The sequence below is a fragment of the Pogoniulus pusillus genome, chromosome 3 (assembly GCF_015220805.1).
Source record: "Pogoniulus pusillus isolate bPogPus1 chromosome 3, bPogPus1.pri, whole genome shotgun sequence".
Classification (NCBI taxonomy): domain Eukaryota; kingdom Metazoa; phylum Chordata; class Aves; order Piciformes; family Lybiidae; genus Pogoniulus; species Pogoniulus pusillus.
The window spans coordinates 48,870,000-48,883,531 of NC_087266.1; the positions used below are offsets into that span (position 1 = coordinate 48,870,000).

A 13,532-nucleotide genomic window follows, 5' to 3' on the forward strand; every position below is an offset into this window, starting at 1 on the left:
TGAAAGTTAATGAAAAGCTTTTCCCTGTTAATTAAAATCATGTCAAAGACAGTTATTACTTGCATTTAAAGGACTTTCATTCTGAAAACTGAGAATTAGAGATAAAGAGCAGTAAAAGCTGTTACAAAGTGTATTTTCGCTATGTCAGGCTGTCTCACTATCCTAAAGTTAGGATTTCAACACTCCCACTGTGCACAACATTACACAATCCACTGTTTTGCAGCCTGAGCTATTGCTTGTTTACTCCTTCTCCCAGCTGCCTGGGGAAAATAGCTGGGAAACAACTTGTTCAAAGCTGTATGTACAAACTGCAGGCTTGAGTGAGGTAATACTCTCACTGACACCAGGAAGGCGCATTCTGGCCAACAAAAGGGAAAAATCAGCATACAAGATGAAAACTTGTACTAAAATGTAGCAATATTTTAAGTGCAGCCAGTGTCTGGAAAAGATTAAAAAAAATCAGCTCCATTTAAAGAAAAGCACAAATAAATACAGAGAAAGCAATACCCAAGTTCAAAAAGAAGTCATGTCTCTCCACCACAGAGGAACTGCCTCTTCCTTACAAGAGTGCACAGAAGTGCAAGTTCAAGAAGGACATCTCACTTTTATTATTCTTCACAACGGGAGGCCAAAATCAAGACCTCAGTAGTAAGGAATAGAGTCAAATTTCTGGCAACTTACTTATTTCTGTTGCTAATGTAAAGCAATGTAACTGCCTTATTACCCATCAAGACCTTAAGGGAAAACACTTAACCTGCAAAAATCTAAGCTTAATTTTCAGGCAACAATATGAAGATAGAATATTGGTTCTTCTTCTGTTTCCTTCCTGAAGTCTCCTGAGTTATGACAGATTTAACAGCAGAAATAACACAAACTGCAGATTTCCACTTTTCCCCTTTTCTGTGGGTACTTCTTGTCAGAAGTAGCATATTAAAATATATATTCAGAGACAATAAAGCTTTTAGCATTGACTTCAAACAGTGACACTACACTACTGAAGAAAAACTGCAGTTAAGACCTTTAAAGTACAATGTGAGCTGAAGCAGAAAATAGCACATTCAGGCTCAGAACGTTTAGCTTCTCCTTCACAAGGATGGTTATGGGGAAGATTCAAGAACTTTTAGTGAAGATTCTGTTCATATTTAGCATAAAGAAAAAAATGATAGGCTATTTCTTCCAAATGAGAGATTGAAAATGCCATCACTTGCTGTGGCTTTTCTGAGGGTATGTCAACTAAGGTTTGACTGCACGACCATAAGTATTACCTGTCCTTATCCACAATAACTGTTGTAGGGTAAGACTGGTTACTTTTATTCCCAGTACCTAATTGGCCATATGAATTGGCTCCCCAGGCATAAACCTGGCCTTCATCTGTCAGCACCAGTGTATGTGCATAGCCACAGGCAACCTAGAAAGAATAAAAATACAAAATCTTAGTTTTATGTAAGTTAATATAAATATGTACATGTTACACCAAAAAAAATTAATGTAATTCATCTTGTACCAACATAACAATTAAATAAAATAATCAGAAAACACCACACAAAAAAAAAAACCCAACTGATAAGCTCACTAAAAAGGGAGGCAAAGTAGAGAAGGTGATTTTGAGGGAAAGAAGTGTGTGAGTACCGCAGAGCAGCTGGAAATTGAGAAAGAAGGAAAGCTGTATTTTAATACAAACAGTATTAAAAATGTTTAAAAGGGCAATCCATGTTGCACTGACCTTGTTCTGCAGGCAACTTCTCCAGTGTGAATAGCTTACTGCTGTAAAAACAGAGGAGGTCTCCCTAACTGCTCTTCTCCAGCCTGACTGCTGGCCACACAAAACTGCTCCCTCCCTGTACCAGTTCTAGTGGTCACTGAACCCTTCAATAACTTCACTGGAGGGAATCTCTCTACAGCCAGGCCTGAGGACCACCAATACCCACACAAGGTCAGCAATAGAAGCAGCCAGCCAGGGAAGAGATGAAACTCTTGATGGCAGAACACAACTCTGTCAGCTCATACCACCTTGTAGAAGCTCACTCCGGTCTGCTGAGCTGCTTCCTCAGGTTCCCTACATAAGGTTGACTGAATATCCCCTTTGCATCTATACATGCAGCACATGCTGCACATACAGATACACAGCAGCAAAATTACCAGCTCTGCACAACTTCATGCTATAGATAGATGGCTATCAATAGCCTCAATTTACTTTGTTCAACACTACCTCATGTATGCAAAGCACATACACCATGAGCACATGCAGTCCACTGACATCCAAGAAGCATAAAGTGTGCTTGAAATGAAAGAAATCCTCAAGTTCTTCACCAGTCAGAGGTCTACACTTCGGTATTAAATGATATCAAGCAAATGAAGTGGATGGAAACAGGACCCAAGTACTTACTGGAGCATTCACACTCTAGAACAGGAGAACAAATCCAAAGGAGAAAGGAAGCACCCAGGGAGGACAAAGGAGCTGCTAGACAGTGCTGGAAGTTTTTCAGGAACACTCTCCTATACACACAAAACCAGATCATCCCCTCTAAAGGCAAGGGCAGCAGGCAGAACTAGAGATCCCCTTGACTTAACTCTGAGCTTCTGGGTCTGCTCAGAACCAAAAGAGAAATGCACCAGAGAAGGAAAAGGGGAAGATTACCTATTGAAGATTACAAGGGCATTACCAGGGTATGCAAAGATGCAGTTAGGAAAGTAGAAGCTCAGTTTGAAGTAGAATTGGCCAAAGATGTTAAAAACTTCAAGAAAGGGTTCATCAGATACATTAACAAGTAGAAAGAGAGACTGCAGGCCCACTGTTACACAGAAGAGGTAAACTAGTCACTAGTAACTCTGAAAAAGCAGAGGTCCTCAACACCTTCAATCTGTGTCTTTACCAACACTTTTGGGTCCCATGACATGGGAACAAAAATGCAGACTGATGCAGACTCAAAACTCACCTTCAGTGAAGCAAGAGTTGTGTCAGCTATTACAGGAACTTGATCCATACAGACTGATGGGCCTGGATGCCATCCACCTGAGCATGCTATGAGAGCTGGCTGATGTTGCTGCAAGGCTGCTCTCCATAATCTAAGAGAAGTCATGGAGATCAGGAGACATCCCTGAAGGCTAATGTCACCCCATCTATATTAAGGGTTCCAGGTACACCTATTAGCCTCACTTGAACCCCTGAAAATGTATGGAACAAATCCTCCTGGGGACTTCAACAGGGCAAGTGAAGCACATGAGTGGGAAAAACCAACATCAGAGGCACATCATGCCTGATCACCCTCTGTAACAAAGGAACTTGCTCACTTGATGCAGGGTGAATAGCTGACATTGCCCACGTGAACTTCTCCAAGGCTTCTGAAGCGGTTCCCCACTACCTCCTGCTAGAGAAAGGGACATGTTATGGCCTATATAGTGGGCAATTGGCTGACAGGCTGTACCCAGAGAGTGGTGGCAAATCTTTCTTTCTCAGCCTGGTGGCCAGTCAAAAGTTGGGTCCCTCAGGGATTGATATTAGGCCCAGGGCTGTTTACTACTTCCGTAAGTGCTCTGGATGTTGGGATCAAGAGCACCCTGATGAAGTTTGCAGACAACACCAAAAAGATTGGAGAGGTTAGCACTCCAGAAGGGAGAGCCACCCTCCAGGAAGACCTGGACAGACTGAATGACCTGACTACCAAGAACCTTATGAAGTTCAACAGGGACAAATGCAGGGTCTTGCAACTGGGAATACATAACCCAGGAGTGCAGCCCAGACTGGGATCTCCTTGGCTGGAGAGCAGCCCTTTGGAAAGGGACTAGGTGAAAAACAAGCTCAGGATGAGTGAACAATGTGCTGCAGCAGCAAAGAAAGCCAGCAGAATACTGGGTTGCATCAACAAAGGCATTACCAGAAGAGATAAAGGAGTCATTATCCCACTCTACACAGTGCTTGTCAGACCACAGCTGGAGTACTGCATTTAGCTTTGGTCCCTGATGTACAAAAGAGATGCAGATAGGCTGGGCCATCCAGGGAAGGGCCCTAAGAATGATCAGAGGACTGGAAGACATGCAATATGAGGAAAGACTGAGAGAGCTGGGTTTGATCAGCCTTGAGAAAAGAAGGCTTAGGGGAGACCTTGCTACCAATACAAGGGGTACAAGTTATCCCTGGGGAGATTCCAATTACAATCCAGAAGAAAATTTTTCACCATGAGAAGAGTTAGACATTGGAATAATCTCCCAAGAGAAGCAGTGGACACCTCTATAGGGGTCGGTTTTAAGATTCAGTTTCAGAGAGTGCTGGGCCATCTCATTTCATCTACCCTATCACTTAGGCTGGACTAGAAGATCTTTGGGGGTCCCTCCCAACCTGGCATTCTGACTACTCACTTTATAATTTACTCTCCAACAGCAATTGTTACCAGCAAAGCTACTGTCTGCATCCTAGGAACCAAATGTAAAGCTGTTTAATTAAACGAGCTTCTTTTAAAAGACTTAAAAACCCTGTGACCTCCCAGAGTAAATGTAAGAAATGGTACCCAAAATCCCATTTTTTTCTATGTTACAAAAATAATGTTTTCTGGCAGAATGTGTCATTTTCCTGACAGTACCCTCTGTTTGGGAACAAAACCGAAAAACAATTGAAGACTTTCAGTACCAGTTCTGCAACCATGTTAAATATCAGTCAGAAGAAGTTATCAGCTACACTGATGGCAGCTCAGCTATTTGGTAAAGTGGTTATTTACTTTAGATCAAGACTAATGGCATCATACCAAATGTTGAACAAAAGCAGTTTGAGATCATTTGCTCAGACTCCAAACATCGTTTACTCATTGTGGCTGGACTGCAATTCCAAAAGCAATATTCAGTCTGCCAGAATGACAAAATGCTGAACTGCAGCATTTTACCAAAACAGATGATGAAGGTTAATGAAGAATTGAATAGCCTGTGAAGACTTCCCTATTTGCTAAAATAACAGTGTCCTGTTTTTATTGCATTGCACAGGAAATAAAAGACCAAACATTTCTAATGGTCAAGTCTTCTTCCAGCAAAATCCTGACCCCAGTGAAGCCAGTGGCAGCATTCCCACTGAGCTCCACAGTCACAGCTTCTCGGCTGCCAGGTCCACTTTAAGGTGTGTGTTTTAATTCTGACAAATGGCACTTGGAACAAAGAAACACAGGAATATCTCATTTTCAGCTGTGCACAGAGAGTCTGACACAGAGCACCACACGTACCCGCTGCACGCGAATGCCTTGCAGAGCTGCTATCCGGCAGGGGGTTGGCTGATTGCCGCTGCTGCCCAGTCCAAGCTGGCCATTGCCATTGTAACCCCAGACATAGACCTTCAAAACAGAGGCAGGCATTGTAACTTTTTCCTGCTATCTACTACTTTAGAAAGCAATACAACCACTTCAGAGTTACACTAATAATTTTCTTCAGTATTTCCTGTCCCCACACATTAGCATCTATCCTTTATTTGCATATTCACACAAATGCACACCCCCCCTGTATAGAATCACAGAATCAACCAGGTTGGAAGAAACCTCCAAGATCATCCAGTCCAACCTAGCACCCAGCCCTAGCCAGTCATCTACACCGTGGCACTAAGTGCCTCATCCAGTCTTTTCTTGACCACGTCCAGGGATGGTGACTCCACCACCACCATATAAACATGCATACACACATTACACGTCTTTCTGCACTGCACATTGTGGATGCTGGTTCTGTTTAATACACCAACTGCAAGCTCATCTAAAATTCTCAACCTCCACATTCATATTGCTCTCTAAGAGTGAGATTATGTCAGACAGCAATATTTTTATATAAAGAATAGCAACTAAGTGATTGATAGAGCTGTTTCCCCGCACAGAGCAAATTCAGCACAGATACTTCCCTATATCAAAGAGCTAATTTCTTGTTCAAAAGCCCTCCATTTTTTCAGCAAACAGGCTAAACCATGTATAAACAGGGAGCTATGCACAACAGTTTGAGTAGGCTGTTAACAGCTTTATGCTGAACATAAGAAAGAAAATTAAACTACTGAGCACTGCTAATTTCAGTGGCATATGTTCTACTGCAAACAGTCAACAGCTACTTAGGCTCTAAACTGAAATGCTTAGAGAAAACAGATCAAGACAGGATGCAGGCTGTTCAAAATCTCCAGCTCATAAGCATTAAACCAACAACACTGCAACTTCTTTGTATCTTTGCAATGAGGAGAAGAGGTATGAGAGATTCAAGGGGTAGTGCAGTAAACCAAGTATGAGCAATGTACTTATGTTCTGTTTTCAGATAAATTGTGCATATATGAGAGGTAAAAGTTAAACAGCATTGACTGATTATTCTCACACTCTTTAGATTCCAGTATAGACAACAGTTATTTTTTTCCTACAAAGGCAGTGGGATAATGTATTAAAAAACATTTTCATTTTTTGGGAATACTACTCCAGCTCTAAAAATCAGTAAATCAGTGACACAGACTTGGTTAATTTCACATATGAGAAAATGAAACTAACATGAAGTGCTAAATATACATATATAGCTTTGGTATGATTTAATCTCCAAATTCATTAACATTTCCTGATCTTCACAATGCTATTTTTACTTCTAAACTGTACTTTGAAGTAAATTTGAAACTCAAATTCCTTCAACTTAAAGCCAACTTCAATGGTTGATACAACATAACAGCTGCTAAATCTTAGGACTAATCTAATAAATGAAAAAGCCATTAACTAAGTGTTAGTGAACAATTTTTCCTGTTTCCATCTACCTCCTTTCTCAATAAGCAACTGTAGGATAGGACAAGGTGATTAAGTACATCAAAATGTGTAGGACAATTTAGGAGAAGGGCTTTTATCAGCAATATAACCAGACAGATCTGAGTAAGTCTGGAAAGGTGTACTTCTTTTCTCTGTAGTAGCTCATTACTGACAGTTTGAAATGATCTACATCCCATGGTACTAGATAAAATTCAGTCAGAAAATTCACTTAAAAATTCCTTACCTCTCCATTCTCCACCACAGCCATAGAGCACATCTGTCCACAAGCTATATTAACTACTATTTTATTTTGAAGGCAGCTAGTAACTCTTCGAGGAATTGACTGATTAGCTGTTGAACCAGATCCAACTTGGCCTGAGTTGTTGTAACCCCAGGTGTATACCTATTGTAAGAGAATTGCCATAAAAGAAGGCTATATGACATGCAGTTCAAAGTACATATTCAAGAGAGAAAAAAAAGTTGCATGCACTAAAAATGAAACAACAATCCAGTGACATTTTTATTTCAAGTATTCTTTTAAAAAGACAGGAAAATATATGGCTTGTTTCTATCAGAAATACACCACTGGTAATATTTTATGTATACCACTCTTAAATGTTCCTCTGATCAAAGGTAAGTGGCAACATGGAATCTTCCAGTATTAACACAGCTGTCATCTCTAGCTTCCCAGAACCCAAAGCCAAATAGCTAACTAGACACAAAAAGCACCTCAAAGTAATTGACAAAAACACTTTTTATTCTGGTGGGCCAAACTCATACATGACCATAACTTATATTAATGGCAGCTTTAATGGCACTGAGCATTTCAAGTATAGCATAAGAAAGAACTGGCTGCCCTCTACAAAGAAATTCTAACTTGTTTTTCCAGGCAGCTGTGGCACAAAATCAGTATTCTGCAGGCTCTTCAAAGCAGCTAGACCCTAACAGGCTTTTGATTTTTATCAAACATTCATGTTGCATCAGCACTGTCAAGGCAGCAAGAAGCAAGGTCTAATGATCTAGGTGCAAAATGTTTTCTGTTTCTCACATACGTGAACTTCATGAAGAGACAGCTCTAGTCCAGCTATTCTTACCTCTCCATCAGATGTCAACACCATAGAATGATGGGAGCCACAGGCAACTTCAATGACTTTCTTGTTCACCAAGTTAGTAGAGACTTGACAGGGGACGAAACCATGATTTGTTGTGCCATTGCCCAGCTGACTGTAAGCATTATGACCCCATGTATACACCTCTCCTTCTAGAACAGAAATGGAAGAAGCTAGGTTAACATTTATTTTCCCAATGCATACACAACCTAAAATTACAAACATTTTTTTATCTCAGAAGCATACAGATACATATATAAAAAGCATCCAGAATGGTCTATCTTGGAGTCCTCACAAAATGGTGGAATGTAACTGAATATAAATGACAGTCACACATTTGCAACACAATGCCCTCACCCACTTTAAGCTGTTTAGACTACTCAAAAAGGTCCTTGTTGGCACAAAACCACACAAGAATAATGTAGCTGCTAATTTAGAAAGCAATCAGAAGCTCCAAATTTAACTGCAAAATAAAAGACCAAAACCTTCCAAAAGTAGTAATAAGATCCAAGGCAGAACTTGAACAATTTCTGTAAAGATCTAGCTAAGGACAGAACCAGCTAAGGACAGAACCAGCTAAGGACAGAACCAGCTAAGGACAGAACCAGCTAAGGACAGAACCAGCTAAGGACAGAACCAGCTAAGGACAGAACCAGCTAACACATTGCATTCAACCACAAAAATATGTTGGATTTGACAGCCCAGAATTCTAATGTTAATGGCACAGATCTTTCACAGCTGCTAGACTAGTTAAAGGGGGAGTATCTGCAAGAAAACAGTACTCAGATCATACTTTACCTTCTGTAGCAAGAACAACATGAGGGCCACTTCCATAACTCAGACAAGCTATCTTTTTGCCACACAGAGAGTCTAACCTCCTTGGCTCAATAGTGCTTTGCATGTCACCTGTTCCCAAGCACCCGCTGCAGTTCATGCCAAGCACAAAAACCTGTTATAAAAGAATCACAGAATCATAATTGGAAAGGAGGACATCCTCCAGAGGTCAACTAGTCCAAGCCTCAGCTCAACAAAGTTCTAAATACATCAGCTGACTCAAGGCCATGTCCAGCAAAATCACAGACATCTTTAAGGGAAAAAAGATCTCTCAATCCCTCTGGGATCTAACCACTTCCATGATATTTTTTTTTAATCTTAACAATGAATCAGAATCTTTCATCTTCCAGCTTGCATTCACAGCATCTCATCCTGTCACAATGCACCTTCAAGAAATGTCTGACTCCACCTTCTCTTCATTCTCTGACTGTGGTAGGAAGCCATTAATTCAAAGGAAAAGTGTTTTAGGAGCAAAGTGATCAGACATTTTCACATGCAAGTTTTTCTAGGTATTCTATGACAGGACTGTCTTTCAGAACAGCTCAATACATAGATGACTAAATATGTCTTGTTCATACAAACTCTTGGCTAAGTACCTCATTGTTTTCAGTTGCATACAACACTTCATTACCAGCACTGCCGAATACACATGCTTGACGAATTAACTTCAGCTCTTCTTGGGAACAGAGAGAAAAAATTGGCCATTTTCCAACATCCAGCATCTTCAGGGCTGACAACAGTGATGCCTCCAAGACCTGGTATTATAAAAAATGTTAACAAATACCTAGACAGAAAGAAACGTGTATCTTTGCACAGTAAAAACAACACTTAGACAAACACCACCATGGCCTTTTTCAGCCACAAACCAGTATTTTAATTCTAGAACAATACTGAATGGAAGCCATTAAAATAAATAAATAAAATCTACTGTGATCCAGAAACAAAGGAGCTGTATGCACGGAGAAAAGTACTACCTCAGAGGTCAAATGGTGAGGCTGTAGTTCCACTATATGCATGACTACTACCTTACATTAGAATCTTATGCATTGAATTCTATAAGGTGTAAAGGACACATATGAAACTTGAAAACAATTTTTGTCTTTTCCTCTGGTGCTAATAATTACTGTGAAAAGAAGAAGCTATTAAAAAATCTGCCCAAGAATATACTTAGCTTTTCAAAATATACATATTTGTTTTCATGCACTGAAAATGGCAACTTAGGAAAACTTAAACTCTTTCCTTTCTTATTTCTGAAATACACTTCTGTGCTTCAACATCATTGGAAACGTCCTAAGAATATCTGTATTGCATAGAAGTATCTAATATCAGGATAAAGACAATTTTACATTTCCCAAAGTATCCAAGGACAAATGGCAATCTTAAACTTAAAGGACAATAATAACAGGCATTAAAACTACCCAACCTAATGTCTGAATCTCACACAACATTTTGACTGGTTTAGTAGAGCATAAATTGGACAAAGGTTGCCATATCCAAATTTAATAGCAGATTTTTGCTTGAATGAGGCATCAGACTTCCTTTACTGAAATTAAAATAAGCTCTGAGCATGGAAGAAAAGCAGCATTAGCTTTCCAGATCTGAAGGTAAGTACAAACAGATTTTGCCTATCATAGGCATTATGTAGTTCACCACCTAACAGTGAGGACTGCATCATTAGTTTATTTCCAGCAAGCAGAAGACTTACAAAATGATCTGTTGAAGAGCTTTATCTTTCCAGCATCTGACTGAAACAAAGATGTGAAAAAAAAAAAATCTAGTTTGGAGTGTGCAGCATGTTATATCAAAGGATATTCCTTTATTTTATTGGTATTGGGTACTGCAAAAAAAATGTACACAGAAACACAGATCAAACAGATACAAGCCCTGAAATCATCCTGAATCAAAATATTTAAACATACAGCAGCTAATCACACTTTTCTTTATAATATAGTTCTGAGAAAAGGAAAGGAGGACTGGTCATCTTCACTAAAGAAAAGTTGTGGTTTTGATCACACCTGTTCTTACCCTACCTCCTGATACCATATACTGACAAATATCAGCCAAATTTACAAGTGAAAGGGAAGTAAGATCCTGCTGACACAATCCATTTGGCACCAGGGAGCTGGGCAACCAGACATTTATGTTATTAAATGTCAGCAAGAAAGCATGTCCAAACTAGTCCCAGCAAATGACACATAGCAGGGTCATGAGAGACAAAGGACACGGATCCATATGGAATCAGGCTTCATTCATCTGCTGACTGCAGAACAACCTGGTCTACATCAAAAAGTTAGCATTAATTCAATGGAGGTGCTTTAAAAATGTGATAATAAACACTGAAAGCATCACAGACTACTCTTCCAATTGCACCAACAAAACTGCATCTCGTTTTCACTCAAAACTGATGAATCCTAATGTTCCCAAGGACAGTCAGGTTGTCCCTCCATTGTACATATTTCCTTACTGGAAAAACATACTGGTTTCTTTAAAATGTGGGTTCTAAATTCCAAGCACACATTGGGTCAGACCCATTCATCTTTTTTCCCTATAACCTCCTTCTACAAAATGCTCATGTTCTACCCTCACAATTAACGGGTTAAACAAACCCACGCTGTAGCATTTCTTAACACTAAAACACCACACTGAAGGAAAGAAAGAAAACTAGCATTACAAAAACCACCCAAGGAAACACTTAGGATTAAACAAAAAACAAACCCAAAGCTCTTAACAAAAGAAATGAACTTTATCAGACCAAAAAAAGTATCAGCTTGCCAATATTTATGCCTTGTAGGCAATCACTTCCCTCGTTACATTTCACAAAGTCATGAAAGACAGAGGCAGACCAGAATTTTAGCTTTTATATGGTTCAGTTACCTATTCCACAGGCACATCAGTTATGCCTTAACAGTTCCTAAAATGCCTACACTTCATTTGATCTCAGCAACCACTTTGAAAGCTGGTTATGCAGTTTGATTTCTCACACTGATCACCTTAAAAGGCATTGTCATTAAGCTCAAAGTCTGAATGATGTTTCATTACGTTTTACATTCAGAGTCTTCAAAGGAAATAAGACAAACGTGGGAGAAAGTTTTTGCCTCAAATTATGCTACAGAAGCTAATTTTAACAAGTTGATTTTGTTGAAACATTTAGCTGCAACATTAGAACTTAAAACTAAATCAATCTTCACCCTAATTAAAATGAAGATACTGTTCTCCTAATATTTTATGGATCAAGTAAGTAACATTTATTTTGCTAGGATTGCTTTTCTACCTACAGGTTTGGTTTTCTATTTATCTTGAAAACTACTAGCATGTGCTAAACTACTGATAAATGGAACCAGAAGTTTTCCTTTTGAGTAGAGCTGTACAGAATTCTCAAAACAAATACACTGACCTTGACACTGACTCCTTGAGAAGAATGAGATTCATCCTCCATATGGATTTGTACTTGTGTCGCTCTGCAGAGAGAGAACTGTGGTTAAAAACACCATATCATATTGCTGCAACAACAGTTATGGAACTACACACACTTAATATTAAACTATTTGGGGTGAAGAAACAAGCAACAAATAGCTCAGCTCAGACATCTGTGGCTTTATATTCACTGGATAGTGATCAGTTAGATTATCCTCTTCTACATTATCTAAATTAATAATCATTTGATATAACTTTTTTAATATGCCATAACAACCACCAGACTGTGATTGGAGAGGGAGTTTTATTAAACCACAACACTCCAAAGTCTTTTTGTTGCAATAAAACTAAATTTAGAATCTTGCTGACATAATTTTTCAAGTCAGTTCTCCCAGGCATGCTGGCTGGAGCTTTCCATTTCCAAGTTAAGCCATCAAATAAATGCTTTTATTCCAGTTCTAGTCTGAAAAACAATGTTAGAAGAAAATTTGGGTCTTTTCAGGTTTCAGAGAATGGTTAAAATATTTATTCTCCTCCAGAAAATATTTCAGAGCCTGTAAACTACTTGTGTAATTTCTATGACACACATTATAACTAGAAACAGATTTTCACAACAGATGTTTCTTCACAAACAAATATGCACAACTGTACTACCCTTAAATTATTCCTAACAAAGCCATGCAACTCTATTTTCAGTAAAAATACAAAACCAAGTAACTCCACAGCTCTGCAACTTCTTTTTTTTACTCAAGAGAAAGTTGTAGAGAATATTTTTCCCCCCTCAGGAGGTACACTGGTTCAGCCAATGCTAAAAATCCATTTACTTTTCACTTAAATGTCTTTCAGATTCTGACTGCAAGCAGAATAACATCCAATAAACAAAAGTTACCATTTCACTTAGTTCAGAGGAATACTACACTCAAAGAAGTATCAAACGTAGCTTTTAAAAATACCTAACTTACTACTACACATCTCTTACATAGGACTTCATATCGTAAGGACATAAAGCACACAAAAATAATGATTTAAATATTATAACCATTTATGCTTTAACACAACTACCTGAAGGGAGGCTGTAGCCAGGTGGGGGTTGGTCTCTTCTCCCAGACAACCAGCAACAGAACAAGGGGACACAGTCTCAAGCTGTGCCAGGGGAAGTACAGGCTGGATGTTAGGAGGAAGTTGTTGGCAGAGAGAGTGATTGGCATTGGAATGGGCTGCCCAGGGAGGTGGTGGAGTCACCATCCCTGGAGGTGTTCAAGAAAAGCCTGGATGAGGCACTTAGTGCCATGGTCTGGTTGAGTGGCTAGGGCTGGGTGCTAGGTTGGACTGGATGATCTTGGAGGTCTCTTCCAACCTGCTTGATTCTATGAAATACAATTTAGTGAACCCCCCCCCAAATACTAGTTTTGTTTACTTAAAATGAATAAAACCTCAAAGAATTGCT

At 39.3% G+C, this 13,532-nt stretch overlaps 1 protein-coding gene across 11 annotated transcripts in view; it reads right to left on the reverse strand.

The window, feature by feature from the left end:
- LOC135192491 (RCC1 and BTB domain-containing protein 2) overlaps positions 1 to 13,532 on the reverse strand; it is a 35,435-nt gene that overhangs the window by 13,774 nt on the left and 8,129 nt on the right. For 4 of the 11 annotated variants that reach the window (XM_064175706.1, XM_064175746.1, XM_064175738.1 and 1 more), the window contains exons 2-8: positions 12,066 to 12,129; positions 9,268 to 9,426; positions 8,636 to 8,786; positions 7,823 to 7,989; positions 6,973 to 7,131; positions 5,205 to 5,312; positions 1,266 to 1,408 (exon numbers count right to left, since the gene is read on the reverse strand). In XM_064175706.1, the coding sequence (XP_064031776.1) occupies positions 1,266 to 1,408; positions 5,205 to 5,312; positions 6,973 to 7,131; positions 7,823 to 7,989; positions 8,636 to 8,786; positions 9,268 to 9,426; positions 12,066 to 12,107 (929 nt within the window). In that variant the 5' untranslated portion in view covers positions 12,108 to 12,129. Of the gene's footprint in view, positions 1 to 1,265; positions 1,409 to 5,204; positions 5,313 to 6,972; positions 7,132 to 7,822; positions 7,990 to 8,635; positions 8,787 to 9,267; positions 9,427 to 10,376; positions 10,480 to 12,065; positions 12,130 to 13,147; positions 13,352 to 13,532 lie in introns of those variants that run through there. The other 7 variants (XR_010309000.1, XM_064175674.1, XR_010309002.1 and 4 more) reach the window with 6 other exon arrangements.